The sequence below is a fragment of the Polistes dominula genome, unplaced genomic scaffold, assembly GCF_049000335.1.
Source record: "Polistes dominula isolate Pdom_NZ unplaced genomic scaffold, Pdom_raw_medaka contig_21, whole genome shotgun sequence".
In the NCBI taxonomy this organism is placed as follows: domain Eukaryota; kingdom Metazoa; phylum Arthropoda; class Insecta; order Hymenoptera; family Vespidae; genus Polistes; species Polistes dominula.
The window spans coordinates 3,892,070-3,908,810 of NW_028301061.1; the positions used below are offsets into that span (position 1 = coordinate 3,892,070).

Here is a 16,741-nt window from a genome sequence, read left to right on the forward strand (position 1 = left end):
TTCTGCTTGATGGCACGATCCCCGCTTCGGGCTTGCTCCTGAGAATAATGGATGTTATGAAAGAAAAGAAAAAAGTATAAGGGAGAAGAAGATGAATAGAATAAAAAATAGAATGCAAGAGAGAAAGACTATACATATATAATAAATGAACGAGTTGGAATGCAGAAAATTGGGACAATTTGTACGTGTATTAATTTATTTCGAATTAATAAATAAATGATATTTTACTGATTTGTTTAATTTAAAGTCTACGAGTTCATGAATTTATTTTCTATTTATTTTTTCTTTTTAAACTAAACTAAATTAATTATGTATGGATTATGATAAGACGAACACTTTGAAATGCAAAAAATTGGGACAATTTGTATGTGTATTTATTACTAATTAATATATTTCGGATTAATAGATAAACGATATTTTTACTGTCTACGAGTTTATGAATTTAATATTTCCTATTTCTTTTGTTCTTTTAAAAGTAAAATAAATAAATAAGATATAGTTTTCAAAGTATTTTCGTTCTATTTAACAGAAAACTTAGTATGGTCAGTTTTATGATTTATTTTAAATGTAAAATAAAAATCCTGTGCTATATGTTTATCTTTTTTTATTTTACTATTGTATATCTTACTGCATTATTAACAATATTGTTTTATTATTTACATATATTCAAAATTTTTAAAATTCAATTTAATATTAAAAATTATCATTTAATCGATTGCATATAATAAATTGATATAACAAAACCATTGAAAGATGATTTATCTATAAAAAATTCTTTACAAATATAAAAAATTATTGTATCACTATATATCTTTGAAATTTATCTTCAATTCAAAAGCTATTTTACTTTCTTTCATGTTATATCGAAATAGTAAAAGATCAAACGTTAGTTATATCGTATATAAGATAGTAGGTTCAAGCACATTTTTGGATACTGTGTGAAAACTACAGCCTCATAGATATAAGAAAAATATACATAGATGAAAGATTCCGAATAGGACAGAAAGATGATTGATATCGATTTATCGTAATGTGTGTGTGTATATATATATGTGTGTTTGTGTGTATGCGTTTGGCGAGAAAAGCCGCCTCAAGTGGATTGATTCCGAATCCACCATTCCATCTTCTCTTTCAACTGGCAGACAGAGTACAGACAAGAGTATACAACACCACGCATTGATCCGATCTCCTCTTCGTTCGAACGGGATATGACGTAGCATAGCATCCATACGCCCTTTTAAAAACAATGGCGGCTTAGATGCGCCATTTTACGTAAACCACACTCGTTCGAATAAAAAGAATCGATTTTCCTTTTTTTTCGCTACCCTTTTTTATAAAAACAAAAGTAGAAGAGTTATGTGCGTTATTCATATAAATGTTTTTATATTATGAAGTTATAACTAAATAAAATTGAAATGAATTTTTGTATATAATATTAATTGACTGATGAGATAATATTAGTAATAAATATTAATCCTTTGCACTTCACACATTTTTTGTTGGTTTTTCTTTTTTCAATTAATTGAAGAAAATAAAGAAAAATGTATCATTTTTTATAAATAGTTTCTATATTTTTAAATTATTAAATTAGATAATTAAATTAAATTATTTAATTAATAATTAAATTAATTAATAAATTAGATATTAATTAAATAATATAACACAGTCATTAATAAATTAATGGTTTTACTTAAAAATATATTTATTTTTATTAGCAAAAATGAAAATATGAATAATTTGTTCACGAGGAACGTTGGTAATTGAAGTGCAAAGGATAAAATCCAAATAATGTGTCATTTGTTTTCTTTAATTTTTTATAAATGAAATTTTTTAGAGGCAGCTGAACGTTCAAGGCTACCAATGCAGCTCAGATTTGCGTTACGTATTGTTCAAGCACAATGTCAAGTCGGTAAGTAGCTTAAACCTGAAAAACTTCTTGATATCCGTCAATCCTTACGAACATAAAACTCTTTTGTAGTTTATAGATTACGTGAAACATTTAAACGTATATGTTGTTTGCATACACACGAATAATGCGATCCAATGCTCAAGTGCATATTTACATATCACTATTGATACTATTTACAGTCCAGTTGTGAATCGAATTATATATATATATATATATATATATATATATATATATATGTTATATCGAGAGCCCATCTATAGTATCTACTCTTACTTCAAGCGAAAAGTACTATTTCAATAGATCTAGATATTGACTCCACTTTGTTTCTATTCCAGGTATTCAAAAACACCTTCACCGCTCACTACACAGTCTACGACGTCACGAACGAGTAAGACAATTTTTATATTATTACAATTGATGTATTGGAAAATTCTTTGAAATTATAATTTTTTTCTTACTACAATTTATGATTATATAAATTTTTTAAATTTATTTTTATTAATGAAATTTGTTTTATATATGAAACTATATTTTATATTAATACAAAATTATCTTCATAATTTTTTATTAAAGTGATTTATAATTTAATATAAATTATTTACAATTAATATTTTTATTTATTTATTTATATATATTTATAATGCATATTATTATTATGTTTATAGAAAATTGCTTCATATCATTTTTCGTTATTACAATTTATACCAGTATCAATTTATTTTAATAATTTTTTTATTATTACAAAACTTTTATGTTTAAAAATTAATTATTATAAAGATGATTATTGCATTACAAATTCGAGTAATTTATACGAATGATTATTTTCACGAAAAGTAGTTTTTAAATCTGAAGTTAAATATGAAGAATTAAAAAAGACTCAAAATTAGCCTAATAATTTATCACATAAGTAACTTCGTCACGTTTTAATCAGGAAATAAGAAATCTAACATCGTCGTGGTGCTTTAACCCTCTACCGGTAAATTGATTTAATGTGCCGCATTAACTTATTAATAGTATTTAATCTATCGGTTAGTATCGAAGAAAGTAGGCCACAGTCAACATTGTTCGATGCATATGGACTGTGACGATCGATCTAAAAGTTTGTCAATAAACTCTCACAGTAGAATGGAAAGTACCTAAGCGCTAAAATGTGTTTCAACGTATCGGGCAAATTATTAAGTTCGTCACGAGTTTTCCTACATTACTTTTACTTATAAGAAATTTCAACGATACAACTTTAACACTAAACGTTTCAACGACCGATCGAAATGACCGATTTTTAATTTTCAACCTAAATTTACGCATACAATGTTAATACCTTTCTGCAATTACTTTTTAAGCAATTTTTTCCCATTAAAATTTTAACCAATTAGTTGTGATTAACGAGTATACTCGGTATGAGAGAAAAATAATTATCTTTTGTTATTTAAATTATAATTTTATTGCAAACTAAAATATATTCGTACATTTTTAGGATGTTTAAAAGTACTTACAAACTAAGACGAAATCAATGAATATAAATATAAATTATTATTATGGAAAAATATAATTCTTTTTTAATAATCAACAATTTAATCTTTTACGATACAAACGTGTATAAACTTTTGATAAATTTAATGTTTAAATATCTTGTCAATAAAAATAAGATATATTCTGTAAAAATAAATTGGAAATAAAAATAATGGATAAAATAGCTTGAAACAAAGTTTTTCACTTAAGATATTATTATTTTTCATCAGTCATCATACACCCCTTCGCCTCCATGCCTCAACAAGGGTACAACCATCGAGACTTCAGCACGCTACTTGGTTGGGTAATACAACGGGTCTCGTGATGATCTCGGACAACGATATTTATCTTAGGATAGCTCCATCAGCGATGGAAGATACACGACTGACGGACACAGGTGTTCCTGACGTTATATATAACGGTGTACCTGATTGGTTATATCAGGAAGAGGTGTTGCCTAGACCTGAAGCAACGTGGCCGAGTCCTGATGGCACGCATATCCTTTTTGCTTCGTTTAACGACACCAAAGTAATAATTGAATTTATTATTCCCTTTAAGGGCTCAGTGCACCAACATATAAGAATTTAAAATTTAAACTTTTCTTGATAATAAATGATCGTTACTAACAATAGAACAAAATATTTATTATTGCTCTATTATTATTTTGAACACAATGATCTTTGATAGTAATAAAAGAATTTATTTTAAAATATTTTTTTTTATATAATACATTTAAACGTAAAATAAATATTTTGATAGATATAATATTGTTCTGCTCTTCGCATTAAAAATTATTGTCATTAATTTAACAAGATTGCACGAGAATTTTTAAAATATATTTTATCAATATTTATTGAAATTATTTCATGAGTTGAAAAACCTTGGAAATATTCAAGTAGAAAAAAGTTGGTGTTCTGGGCTCATGACAATTATTATTTCTCTGATGTTAACATCATTAAAATATTCTGATCATTAGACCATCGAATACGGTGCATATACTTAAATATGAAATACAATTTTGTAAGGTTACAGCCTTGCAATTCCCTTGGTTTGGTACTCAATCAGGTCAAGAAGGGTCTGCGTCAACCCCACTCGGAGCACCTCGACGTGCCACTTTTCCACCTTATAAATCCATAAGATACCCAACCCCTGGTTCATCCAATCCCGAAGTCGATTTGTGGTTAGTAGAAGTGAACAACACCAGTAATTCGACTAATGGAACCAACAGTCCGCCGACTTGCACGAAGACTAAACTTAAGCCACCACCTGTCTTAGACGGACAGTAAGTTTTATTCCTTTAAATGTTGTCATATAAAATCGATTAAAAAAAAGTCAAAAATAATGTTAGAGAATAGAAATACAGGTAACCCTCCTATTAACACGATAAAAAGATTCCTAGAAAATTCCGTGTTGTGTGAAACCGTGTTATATGAGAATTCATTATTTTTTCACGTCATTATTTTACTGTAATTTGATTTTTAAATATGTTAAACAAAATCATATTATCCAGTGCTGTAAAAATACAAGGTATTCTACAAATGTTTTCGTAATTTAGGAATCATGTTACGGCATAACCGTGTTATATGAGACTCAGAGTTCATTATTCCTTTACTTCATTATTTTAAAGTAATTTGATTTTTAAATATATCAAACAAAACCGTATTATTCAGTGCTGTAAAAGTACTAAATGTTGTAGAAAGGTTTTCGCAATTTATGAATAATGTTACAGGATGCCGTGTTGCATGAGGTTTACCTGTAAAAAATATCAACCATATTTGACATTCCTTTTGTTAATCGTCCAAATATTTTCGAACTATTCTCTGTTAAGAATTTCTATTTTCCAGAGAATATTATCTGATATCGGCCGGATGGGTTGGCGCTGACGCGTCTCAAATTGCAGTGGTCTGGATGACAAGATCACAAAATCTGTCACTAGTTTCGGCGTGTCGTGCACCTTCATGGAAGTGCGAGGAAACCCATTCAGAGAGAGCACCCGAGGGTCAATGGTTGGACGCCCAACCGCATCCAATTTTCGCTCCAGACGGTGATAGTTTCCTGCTGCTTGCGACCGTTCAGGAAGGTGACAAGGAACATTTCACGCACATAAAACACGTTACGTTAACGCAACAAAGGATAGCTGTTTTATCCCATGGTCGTTACGAGGTTAGCAATACAAAAATTACTATAAATTAACGTGATGTTTCAATTAATCGATTAGATTAATATATATATGAACAATATTGACACAATAATATTCGAATAGTGAATAGAAAAAAAAGATTTTCGTTTCCAACAAGAAAAAATTTAATCCAAGATATAGATTTAAATTATTAAACGTTGGCACAACGAAAGTCTCCCCCTCTATGTGTGTAGAATCGTGAAATGATTTTGCAATCAGGTGAGCGAGATCCTAGCGTGGGACACCAAAGCTCACCTGGTATACTATCTGGGTACCAGGGAAAGAAGACCTGGACAAAGGCATCTTTACGTTGTACGAGATCCAACTGCCGATGATCCTCGTCGTTTGGAGCCTTTATGCGTTACTTGTGACCTTGGTGAGGTCCTCTGGAGTAGTAGGTAAGCCAAAAAATTGATATTACGATAACGATTTCCTATACTTTAACAATTTATCAATTTTAAAAATGTATCCATTGAAATAAGAATAGAAAACACAAATTATTTTTCTTACAGATTTTATTACACAAATTGCACTCACTTCGGTGCCTCTGTAAGTCCTGCGAAAAGCGTCGATGGGCAGGGTTACTATGTGCTATATTGCGAAGGTCCCGGTTTGCCCTTGGCCGCGGTTCACATGATGTCATCTCACAAGATGATACGTGTACTCTATGACACACGTATTCAACGTGCCGATAAACTCTCGCAGCTGGCATTACCAACGAGAAGGAGCTTCGAGGTAATAAAATCGCAAAAATAAAAATTCAATAGAAATCTGAGATTTCTTTGATAACCAATTTAACGATACTTATCCGTTAATTGGAAAGAAAAAAAAACAAAAAAAAACAATAGAAAAATGTCACGCAGGTGCCGTTGCCTCAAGGTTGGAAGGCGCAGGTGCAATTGCTTCTGCCACCTTCCTGGCGTGAGGAATTGAGAGACGCAGCATTTCCAGTATTGGTCGAGGTCAATGGTCGGCCTGGAAGTGAAGCAGTAACTGATAAATTTAAAATAGACTGGGGTACATATATGTCGAGTCACAACGATGTGGTTTACGTTAGGCTCGATGTTCGTGGTGCCAGGGGACAAGGGAAAAAGGATCTTTTCCGTAAAATCGGAGGTGTTGAGGTTCAAGATCAACTGACGGTTCTTAGGCATCTTTTAAAGACGCACAAATATTTGGACGACACCAGAGTTGGTGTTTGGGGTTGGGGTTACGGTGGTTACGTTACTGCCATGGTATTAGGAAGTCAAGAAAATGTCTTCAAATGTGGTGTTGCAGTCAATCCAATTGCAGATTGGCTATATTACAGTAAGACATTGTTTTATCTTACTTTTGGAAAATGTTAGTTTGAATATTAGTTTAAGCTATGTCAATGTATCAAATTTGAAAGAGAGTTATTTTCTAATATAAATTATTTTACTTAAAATGTTAAGATTTTAAATATACCTTAACTTCATAACAGAAAAACAACTTTTATATATTTTTGTTAAAATATAAATAAAATTTTAGTAATATGAGAAAGATCGAAAAAGAAAAAAGATACAAAATAATAAGTAATTTTATTTAACTTTTAGATTCGGCCTTTACGGAGCGAGTTCTTGGTGCACCAGCTGAGAATTATAAGGGTTACGTAGAGGCTGATTTGACTCAAAGAGCGAGATTAGTGCCGAGTCATAGTCTTTATCTTCTTCATGGTCTAGCAGACCTAACAGCGCCTTATACGCATGGCGTTGCCTTTGCCAAGGCTTTGTCTGAAGCGGGAGTCATCTTTAGGTACCAGGTGAGGTACCATTTGTCTAAAATGAATCTTTTATTTCCATATTTTAACACGTTGACTGCCGTGTAAGTCACCGATGACGTAAACACGACCAATAGTCAAAATGCATACTTAATTTGAGTAAATATTGATAGTGACAAATTTTTAAATAATACCATTGTTCTTATAAGGGTTTGAAAAAAATAATGAGGTACAGAACATGAGAAAATAATTTTATAATTATAAGAGAAATATACATTACACGTAATTACGATTTTTCTGTACGTAATTGCTTGATTAAATGCAATCTTCATCATCAGATTATTTAATTATAATAAATGCATCCCTATCTTTATCTTAAAATCGAGAATTAAAATATTTTTCGAGTTACTTTTTTGTATAACACAACACAAGTATTTATTAAAAGCTCTATTGCCAATTTCCTGCAATATTTTATAATTTTGCGCAGTGGTGAACTATAAACAGACAAATCAACTATAGATTTCCATAAATTCTAATCGATTACCATTTTTGAATAGTTTGAAATAACTGATAATCACAAAAGTGATCTTTAGCACCTCGGGGGTCACCGGTGACCTTACCACAAATAATGCATCAAATACAATTATACAACTTCCTTTATTTGCTATAAAAAAAATTTCAAATTAATAATAAAATTTAATAATATATACATATATATTTATATATTATTTTATTATATATTAAAAATAATAATTATATATTAATAATAAAAATATATATATATATATATATATATATATATATATATATATATAATATAATAATATAAAAATATAAATTATTAAAAATAATTTATATATAATATTATTAAAAAATATTTATATATTATAATATAAATTATTATTATTATTATGATAAATATATGATATTATATAGAAAACTATTAATTTTAAATTAAACAACAACAAATTCATATTATCGTCATGATCACTTGAAATGCACATGGTAGTCAACGTGTGTTTTAATTTATCTTATCCTTTAGAAAATCAAAAAAGTAATCTTTGCATTAATTATCTTATCTTTTTTTGTGTATGTGTGTAATAAAAATAGAGTTATGCGGACGAGGATCACGCTTTAACAGGTGTGCTCGAACACGCTTATCGTTCTATGGAGGACTTTCTCGCCGAGTGCCTCGCCTTGGATGCCTCCTAGTGCCTCAAGCCGAATACTCCCTTGTTGTCGTTAGTGCGCCTACTTCAAATAAATTCAAGGATAAACATTATAATGCGATCAACACGGCGATTAGAAGATCGTGCTGAAGAAATAAGCTTCGAAAACTCGCGAACTTACAACGGTTTATCGTTCGAAAATAATAATAATAATAATAAACTTAATAATAATAATAATAATAAAATTAATAATAATAATAATAATAATAATAATAATAATAATAATAATAATAATAATAATAATAATAATACTAATAATAATAATAATAATGAGAATAAGAATAAAATGATTGAAGAAATTATTTGTTTTTCTGTATGTTTCAAAAAAATGATATTATTATGAGAAACGAAAAGATAGAAAAAAAATGAGTATGCGAGTATATATATACATATCTATATATGTATATATGCGTGTGCGAAAGCGTGCTAAAATGATGAACGAGAAACGTTGAAGAGTATCCGTGTTAAATAGTGTATTAACAAATAAGAAATCGTTTACAGAGGATAGGAATAATATAGTTTATAGATATAGTAATTAATTAAAATAACAAGTGATATATAGTTAAAAGTGTGAGATTTAGAAAAATGGATTACTACGCGATCGTATACATATGTCGATATTGATATTATGATCGATCTTTTAATCGATATATTCTGAAAGTTTTCTCGATATAACAATAAGTCGTGATTATTATCCATAAATATCGAAGAAATAATAATATTATTAATGTCCGATAGTAGAGGGATGTTTTAAACGTTATTATTATTACGATATTAACGATATAATAATTTTTCTGAATCATTTGATATTTCATATATTTTTATAGTAACTATCTCTCGTATTAAAGTATTACGTTATGTCGTAGATGTTATTTGTTATACGACGTTAAGCATGTGGTAAAGAACGAAATCAAATTTTATATATACTGGATGACCTGTAATTTGTGATATAAACGAGTAAAATGTGATTATATGTATATATATATATATATATATATATATATATATATATATATGAAAAATTATATCGAAAATTTAAAATGAAATTTGTTCATGTGAAAACAAGTTTGAAAATTTGTCAAATATCCGTGCAATTGACTGACCTTGTAATTCTGAAAACTAAAAATATTGTTCAAAAATTATAAAAATAGAACTGATACAAGAATCATATTGACAATATTTGTAAACATATTAAAAAACATAAAAATGTTCTTTAAAATATTCTAAGGTGCAATAAATAAAATCTGTCAAATTGAAACTGAATTGAGTGCATACGTACTTGATAAATTTTCAAACAAATTTTAAAATCGAAAAACAAAGCATCTTATAAACAAATTATATTATACATTTTTGATTAACTTTTTCATGTAAAATCACCCCTACTCGTTTGTACTCATCAGTTACAAGACACCCTGTATATTTGTATATACAGTAGGATCTTAATTATTCAGCGTGATCGAGGGACAAATAATGCGGATAATCGAGATTAGAATTAGAATTATAAAAAAAAGAGAATACGCCAAATAAGTTTTTTTTGTTCCTTTTTTTTATAGTAACATATTAATATGTATTTATGTATATATTTTATTGAATATATCGTCTATGTTCAGCCAAAAAATCACTAACTAATATTTATGCTAATCTTATGCGAATTATTACTAGTCAAATAAATTTTTAAATGAGAAAAATCGAATTTGAAAGAAGTATACTTTCACAGATAACTATCGATATCTTTTATGCAATAATAATTAGTAATATTCACATTAAAAATAAATGAATATGTGGTTAGTGACTTTTTATTGAACATATAAACGATATTTTATAAAATAATAATTTTTTGTTATTACGTAAATTTTTCATACTTATCAAAATTTTCATTTGTTACATCGTTACGTTAGTTTAACATAAATATTGTAAAATACGATTTAAAATCGTGACTCTATTGTTATAACTTATTTTTTTCATTTTTCACAGTATTTTCTTCCATTCTCTTAGTGTAAAAAGTAAACTCGATATTAATTGAATTTATTCTCTGTAATGTTTTAACTTTTCGTTTTATCAAAACTATAACTTTCTCTTCTTAACAAGTTCTGCATTGTAAATAATACTTTAGTAACAGTAAACACTATCAAAGGTATTAAAAAATAAAAAAATATTTAAGAAAAATATTTAGAAGTAACATGAATTTATCTCGATACGACTTGAACGTCTGTTAACACATTGCAAACGGGGTTTTGTTTGCCCAATATGTTTCAAAATCCCGCAAATTTTCAAGTCTAAAATTTTATTGTTAGTGCAATACATAAAAAGACTTTTTTTAATTCACTTTTTATAAATATTTAAATATAATTATATAATACAATTTGTATTAATTTGTTATTTTATTATACATATATATATATAATAAAATAACAAAATAATTATATATAATATAAGTAGTATTTATTTTTTTTAATGTGTGTATATATGTTTAATATTTTTATTATTACATAATGTATATATATTTATTTTAAATTAATATTTATTAAATTTTATTTTATTATATATTTAATAAAAATGGAAAGAGAGAATTATAGTGAAGGAGAATGTATTATATATTTAATATAATTGAATTGAATAAAATTATTGTTAATATTCGTTAATATATACGATATATTATATAAAAGTAACAACAAAACGAAATATATCGTAACCCAGGCTCAAACAGTACAATTTATTATCTACATACAAGAATTCTTTTAAACAGTACGCAATGTGTTAACAAACAAAAGGCAATGTATAATCAAAACTTCGATTAAATCGAGATCCTACTGTATATGTGTTTGTATGAATATGTATATGTAGATACGTTACGTAAAAAAAAAAAAAAAACAAGGTTGAAAGCTGTTTGACATTTTGTAACATATCCGAAATTGTTTCTCGTAATGCCAATATTGTAAAATACGCTCTTGCTACATGCATATACCCGTGTTATTTAATGTACTATATTTATTACTATACTTATTTTCTAGGAATGTAAAAAATGTTAATTATTTTTATCGCGGTAATCCATTTTTCTTAGATGACGTATGAAAGATAGAAAGAAAGAAAGAGAGAGAGAGAGAAAGAGAAACAAGATTAAGGTGCAATCGAAGAAGAAGAAGAAGAAGAAAAATAAAAAGAAAAAAATATCGCATCTCTACGAGCAATATCGTTAAAATAATGTTATTATATCACACGCCTGCATCAGCCTACGAAAATTCCTCTTTGCTACGAAACGAACTCTAAATGAACGATAAAGAAGAAGAAGAATAAAAATAAAAATGAAAAAAAGAAATAATTTAACATATGTCGTTCGATTATTATTCTTTCTGGACGCGAGAGTAAGCATCATAGTTTGAAAAAAGTAAAATAAAACAACGGAAAAACATGTATCATAAAAGTGGACTAAAATTTTGATTACGTCGTGGTGCGTTGTATCAATTTTATAAGACATAAATGAGATGAATCGAAAGACTCGCAATGCAACAAAAAAATTAATGAAAAATAATTTTACGAATCTAACGAACGTACGTCTTGAATTCAATGAAAATTATTTAGAATGCAAAAAAAGAAAAATGAAAAGGACAGAGAATGTAGAGGTAAAAAAAAAGAATGCCAAAAGAAATTTAAAATTGTTCAAAAAAAAAAAAAAATTGCACACACCATGCACACATAAAAAAACGTAGCATTGGGAAAAAGTAAAAGAAAGAGAGAGAGAGAGAGAGAGAGCTTATCAAAGAATTTTTACAAAAATTACGGAAAAAAAAAAAAAAATAAGAACAAGAAAAAAAGAAAAGAAAAGAAAAGAAAAGGAAAAACAACGGTTTTAATCTTTTTCCCTTCATTTAAATTCCTTCATTTTTCCTGATTATGCGTTACTGGTGCCTTCTAGACTCGAAGTGGTTGAACGTAAAAAAAAAAAAAAGTCATTATTAAGGTAATTCGGTGACGTTAATCTGAAATATTAATTGTTATATTAATAAATAAATAAATAAATAAAATAAATAAATAAATAAAAAACGAAGAAAATTTTATAGTAAAATGATAAATAAGAAATGTGAAAGAAGAAAAAAAAAGAGAAAAATAATAATAATAATATAAATAATAAAAAAAAAAAATAATCGAACGGTTTTTCCTTTTGAGTTTCTTCCGTCAAGCACAGCTTTCGCGCGCCTAGTGTTTGTGTGCATACGTGTATGTTTATGTTTATGTGTATGTGTGTGTGTTTGTATGCGTGCATGCGTATGCGCGCGTTTGTTTTAAAAGTCGCGTTAACACGAAATTTCCCCTTTAAACGAAAAAAACATAAAAGTTAAAAAGAAAAAAAGAAAAACATGAAAAAAAATCTACTACCAAATTTAGGATTCTTTATCATTAAATATTTATACATACTGCTATTAAATATTAATAATTATTACTACTATACGCTGTTTATATAAACGTTAACATACCACACGCATTCATACACGTGCACACATACACACACACACACACACACACATCACCACCACCACTACACAACACACACGCATACGCAACACACATACACACACACACGTGCCGATGAAAAAAATTTTTGTCCTCCCTTGTAACGTGTGGCTCTATCTCTCGTCCTCGAAAAATCAAATCTTTTTCAGCATGATTAAACAAAAATTCATTAAATAACAAATAATGAACAACCAATCGAATAATTGAGCTGAATTTTTTTCTTTCTTTTTTTTAAATTTTTTAAAAGTCCAATTTTGACAACAAAATAACTGAAAAGAATATTTTTATTTTTGAAGAAAATTTACATCTAAAAGGGGGATGTAACGTAGAAAATTTGTTTTCTCGTTCTTGAAAGTGGGAGATTGTTAAGAACAAAATTGAATTATTAAAAATATGTGAGAATTTATTTGACAACAAAAGAAGTTAAGACAATATAATAAAATATTATATTACAACAATTTTCAATATCAAATGGTAATACATAAGTGTTTCATTTTTGAAAATATTGCATTATGAAACATATCTTGTTCTTCTTTAATTATTTTATTAACCAATAAGCTATAACAGCTGAGTATACTTGTCAAAAATAGAGTAGGTGTGTATAGCTGTTGTAATATTGAATTTAATTCTAATCAAATGACTGTGTGTGATTCTTTTTTATAAAATTAATAATTTTATTACTGAAATTTATTTATTTACTGAATTTAAACATATAATTTGCCTATGAAAAAATAGAATAAAAAAAACAACAATTAATTAGGTAAATAATTAGGTAGAAATTTAATCTAATGTTGTTGAATAATATTAGGTAAATTAAGTTACAATATATAATGAGATTTCAAATGTTAAATAACAATATCTTGATTCTTTTCAAATATTATTTTCTTTAACAATATAAACATGTTTTTTTTTAAATTACTTTTTTAAACATGTTCAGGGCATATAATCAAGAAAAGGTTTTGTTGCGTTAGATTTAGTTAGCCGATTTTATTCCACTTTGTTCACTTTAGTATTTTTATAATAATTATTTATATGTACTTATTCTTTTGTTTTTTTTTATTATCTTGGTCAGCAAATATTTTTAAAATCTTACAACTAACGAATATATTTTATTTTTTTACTAAAATTGCAATTGAGTGACTGATAAACAAAGGTATACAAATACAAGATTTATTTAAAATTTTAAATAAGTGCACACCAATGATATTATTTAATTTTTATGCACTTATCTGAAATTTTTAAAAAATACTTACACATCTTTTCTTTTAAGTTATTTCATTCAAAAAATAAATAGTTACAAGTTTTTCCTCATGACGAGTATACTCGTTGATTAGAAGAACATTATGTTACACCAAAATAATGCCTAAATTTATGAATATTAATATTTTTCAATCAGAATATAAATGGACTTATACTATTAAATAAAAAAAAAAAGAAAATAAAAAAAATGGCTCAATTATTTCATTTCATTAACATTCATAAACATTTTGATGGAACAATTGGATTTGAAACAGTTGATCGGAAAAAAAAAACGATTGAAATTGGAGAAAAGTATTCTCCAAAAAAATTTTCATGCGTGTTCAATGTCGTCGAAATTCAACAAAATGAATTTTTGAATCAACATCATCTCGATTTGTACGTTGTTGTTTAACGAAACAAGAAAAAAACAAACAAAAAAAAGATAATAAAAATAAATAATAAAAACGTAGTCCACATCGATCGTTGAGAGGGAAATAGATGAAATAAACGAAGTAAATAAAATCTGAAACGTGAGCTTAATTTTACATAATATTTATAAAAAACGAAAATATAGAAAAAGAAAAAAAAAGAAAGCCAGAAAGAAAGAAAGAACAGCAAGCATCGTGGGGCATCGTTCTTATCGACTAATTTCGATTACAAATACATTTTCAATGTTATAATGTATCTTTACGCACTCACAATCAGTATCATCGTATGCGTGTGTTTCGCGCAAAATAAAGAAAGAGATAGAGAGAGAGAGAGAGAGAGAGAGAGAGAGAGAAAAAAAAGGGGATAAACAAACCAAATAAAAAAAGAAATTAAATAAAAATAAACGAATGAATGGAGGTAAAGAAAATGGCGAATAAAAATAGGAGAGGGAGAGGGGGATGGTCTAAGGAAATAGAAAAAAGAAATAAATTAACAAAAGAAAGAAATTGTTCGTCTATGAATTAGTATGCGTTCGCGGAGAGATAAATAAAATAAAATAAAATAAAATAATTAATCGTCTTCGTTTACAAGTCTGAAAGAGAAATAATTCTATGTGTATGTTAATGAAGACAAAATAATAATTGTGCGTGAGAGAGAGAGAGAGAGAGAGAGAGAGAGAGAGAGAGAGAAAACGCGAATTAGTGAAAGAATAAATGTATGCGTGTATGTGTGAATGCGTACGTGTGTAAAGAAAGAAGATAAGCGCGCTCAAACGAAATGAGTCGTCGCACGTGTCGCCATAACACGCTGTCTGCCAGTGCAGCCCTTAAATGCCGACAATCAAGGCTAGTGCAACTAATCAAACGATAATAAATAGAAAGGAAAGAAATAATAAAAATTAAAGAAAAAAACAAAAAAACAAAAAAAGAAAACCATAAAAGTAATTCTACCTAATAATGTTAATGAATATTAGAAGAAGAAGAAAGAAGCAGAAAAAAAAGCAAGAAGATGAAAAAGAGAAAGAGGAAGAAAAACAGATCAAGATGATTGAAAGATAGGAAATTAAAAAATAATAAAAATAAAAATAAAATAAAAAATGAAGAAAATGATAAAAGCGAGAATGATCGTTGTCGATCGTTGTGTATATGTTTAGATGTGTTAATACGAGGCGTGTGTACATGGTACTTACATACATATATATGTGTGTGTGTGTGTATGTAACGTACGTCAATTAATTAAAAATACGGGATTATGATTATTATTGATAAACCTCGAAATGGTAAAACGGAGAATACGTTTAGGCGTGTGTCGCGTGTTTGAATCTATAGTAAAGAAAAAAATAATGGTTAGAAGAAAAAAAATTACAAAAAGTTTTTGACTCGTAACGATGAAGAAGAAAAATGAAAAAAAAAAATATAAAAAAAATTAAAAAAAAATACGTATAAACGAAGAAGGTGGATAGGATCGATATCTAAACGAGCCAATGTGTGTTTTCGAGTAAATAAAATAAAAAGAAAAAACATATACATACTCAATGATAGCGGCATTTTAAGAGTACAAAGGACCGTACGCTTGGACGATTTTGTGTTCGGGAATATTATTAAATGAAAAAAAAAGGAAAAAAAAATAGTGATTTATTGCAAAATGTGTATAATAATTAATTATTGTCAGTCAAGGCCTTACTGATGTGTATACCCTTCGTGCTTTGTCGCGTTTAGCTCGAATTCGATAAATTCACGCTCGCATTAAGTAAATCGAGTGATGTTTTACTCTCTACGAATCGATTTTAGATTCCCCGATTAGCGATTTATTAAATCATTACAGTAGACTCTGGTATAACGTGGATTGTTATACGCGTTTTAATATAAAGTATCATGTTATATGTGAGAATTTTTTTTATTTGTGTATATACAATTAATATACATAAATAATATATTCGAATGACTATTGTCATGTTAAATTTTTGTTCTCTATGTTTTGTCTGTTAAGATAGTCAAATG

At 27.5% G+C, this 16,741-nt stretch overlaps 1 protein-coding gene across 9 annotated transcripts in view; it reads left to right on the forward strand.

Annotated features, from left to right (window-relative positions):
* The window catches only part of LOC107065356 (inactive dipeptidyl peptidase 10), a 170,933-nt gene extending 155,854 nt beyond the window's left edge, over positions 1-15,079 (forward strand). For all 9 annotated transcript variants that reach the window (XM_015318969.2, XM_015318970.2, XM_015318974.2 and 6 more), the window contains 10 exons: positions 1,835-1,909; positions 2,245-2,297; positions 3,649-3,946; positions 4,444-4,700; positions 5,263-5,581; positions 5,817-5,995; positions 6,110-6,332; positions 6,461-6,905; positions 7,172-7,377; positions 8,446-15,079. In XM_015318969.2, coding sequence (XP_015174455.1) covers positions 1,835-1,909; positions 2,245-2,297; positions 3,649-3,946; positions 4,444-4,700; positions 5,263-5,581; positions 5,817-5,995; positions 6,110-6,332; positions 6,461-6,905; positions 7,172-7,377; positions 8,446-8,547 — 2,157 coding nt within the window. In that variant the 3' untranslated portion in view covers positions 8,548-15,079. The remainder of the gene's footprint in view (positions 1-1,834; positions 1,910-2,244; positions 2,298-3,648; positions 3,947-4,443; positions 4,701-5,262; positions 5,582-5,816; positions 5,996-6,109; positions 6,333-6,460; positions 6,906-7,171; positions 7,378-8,445) is intronic.
* Positions 15,080-16,741: the final 1,662 nt, after the last annotated feature.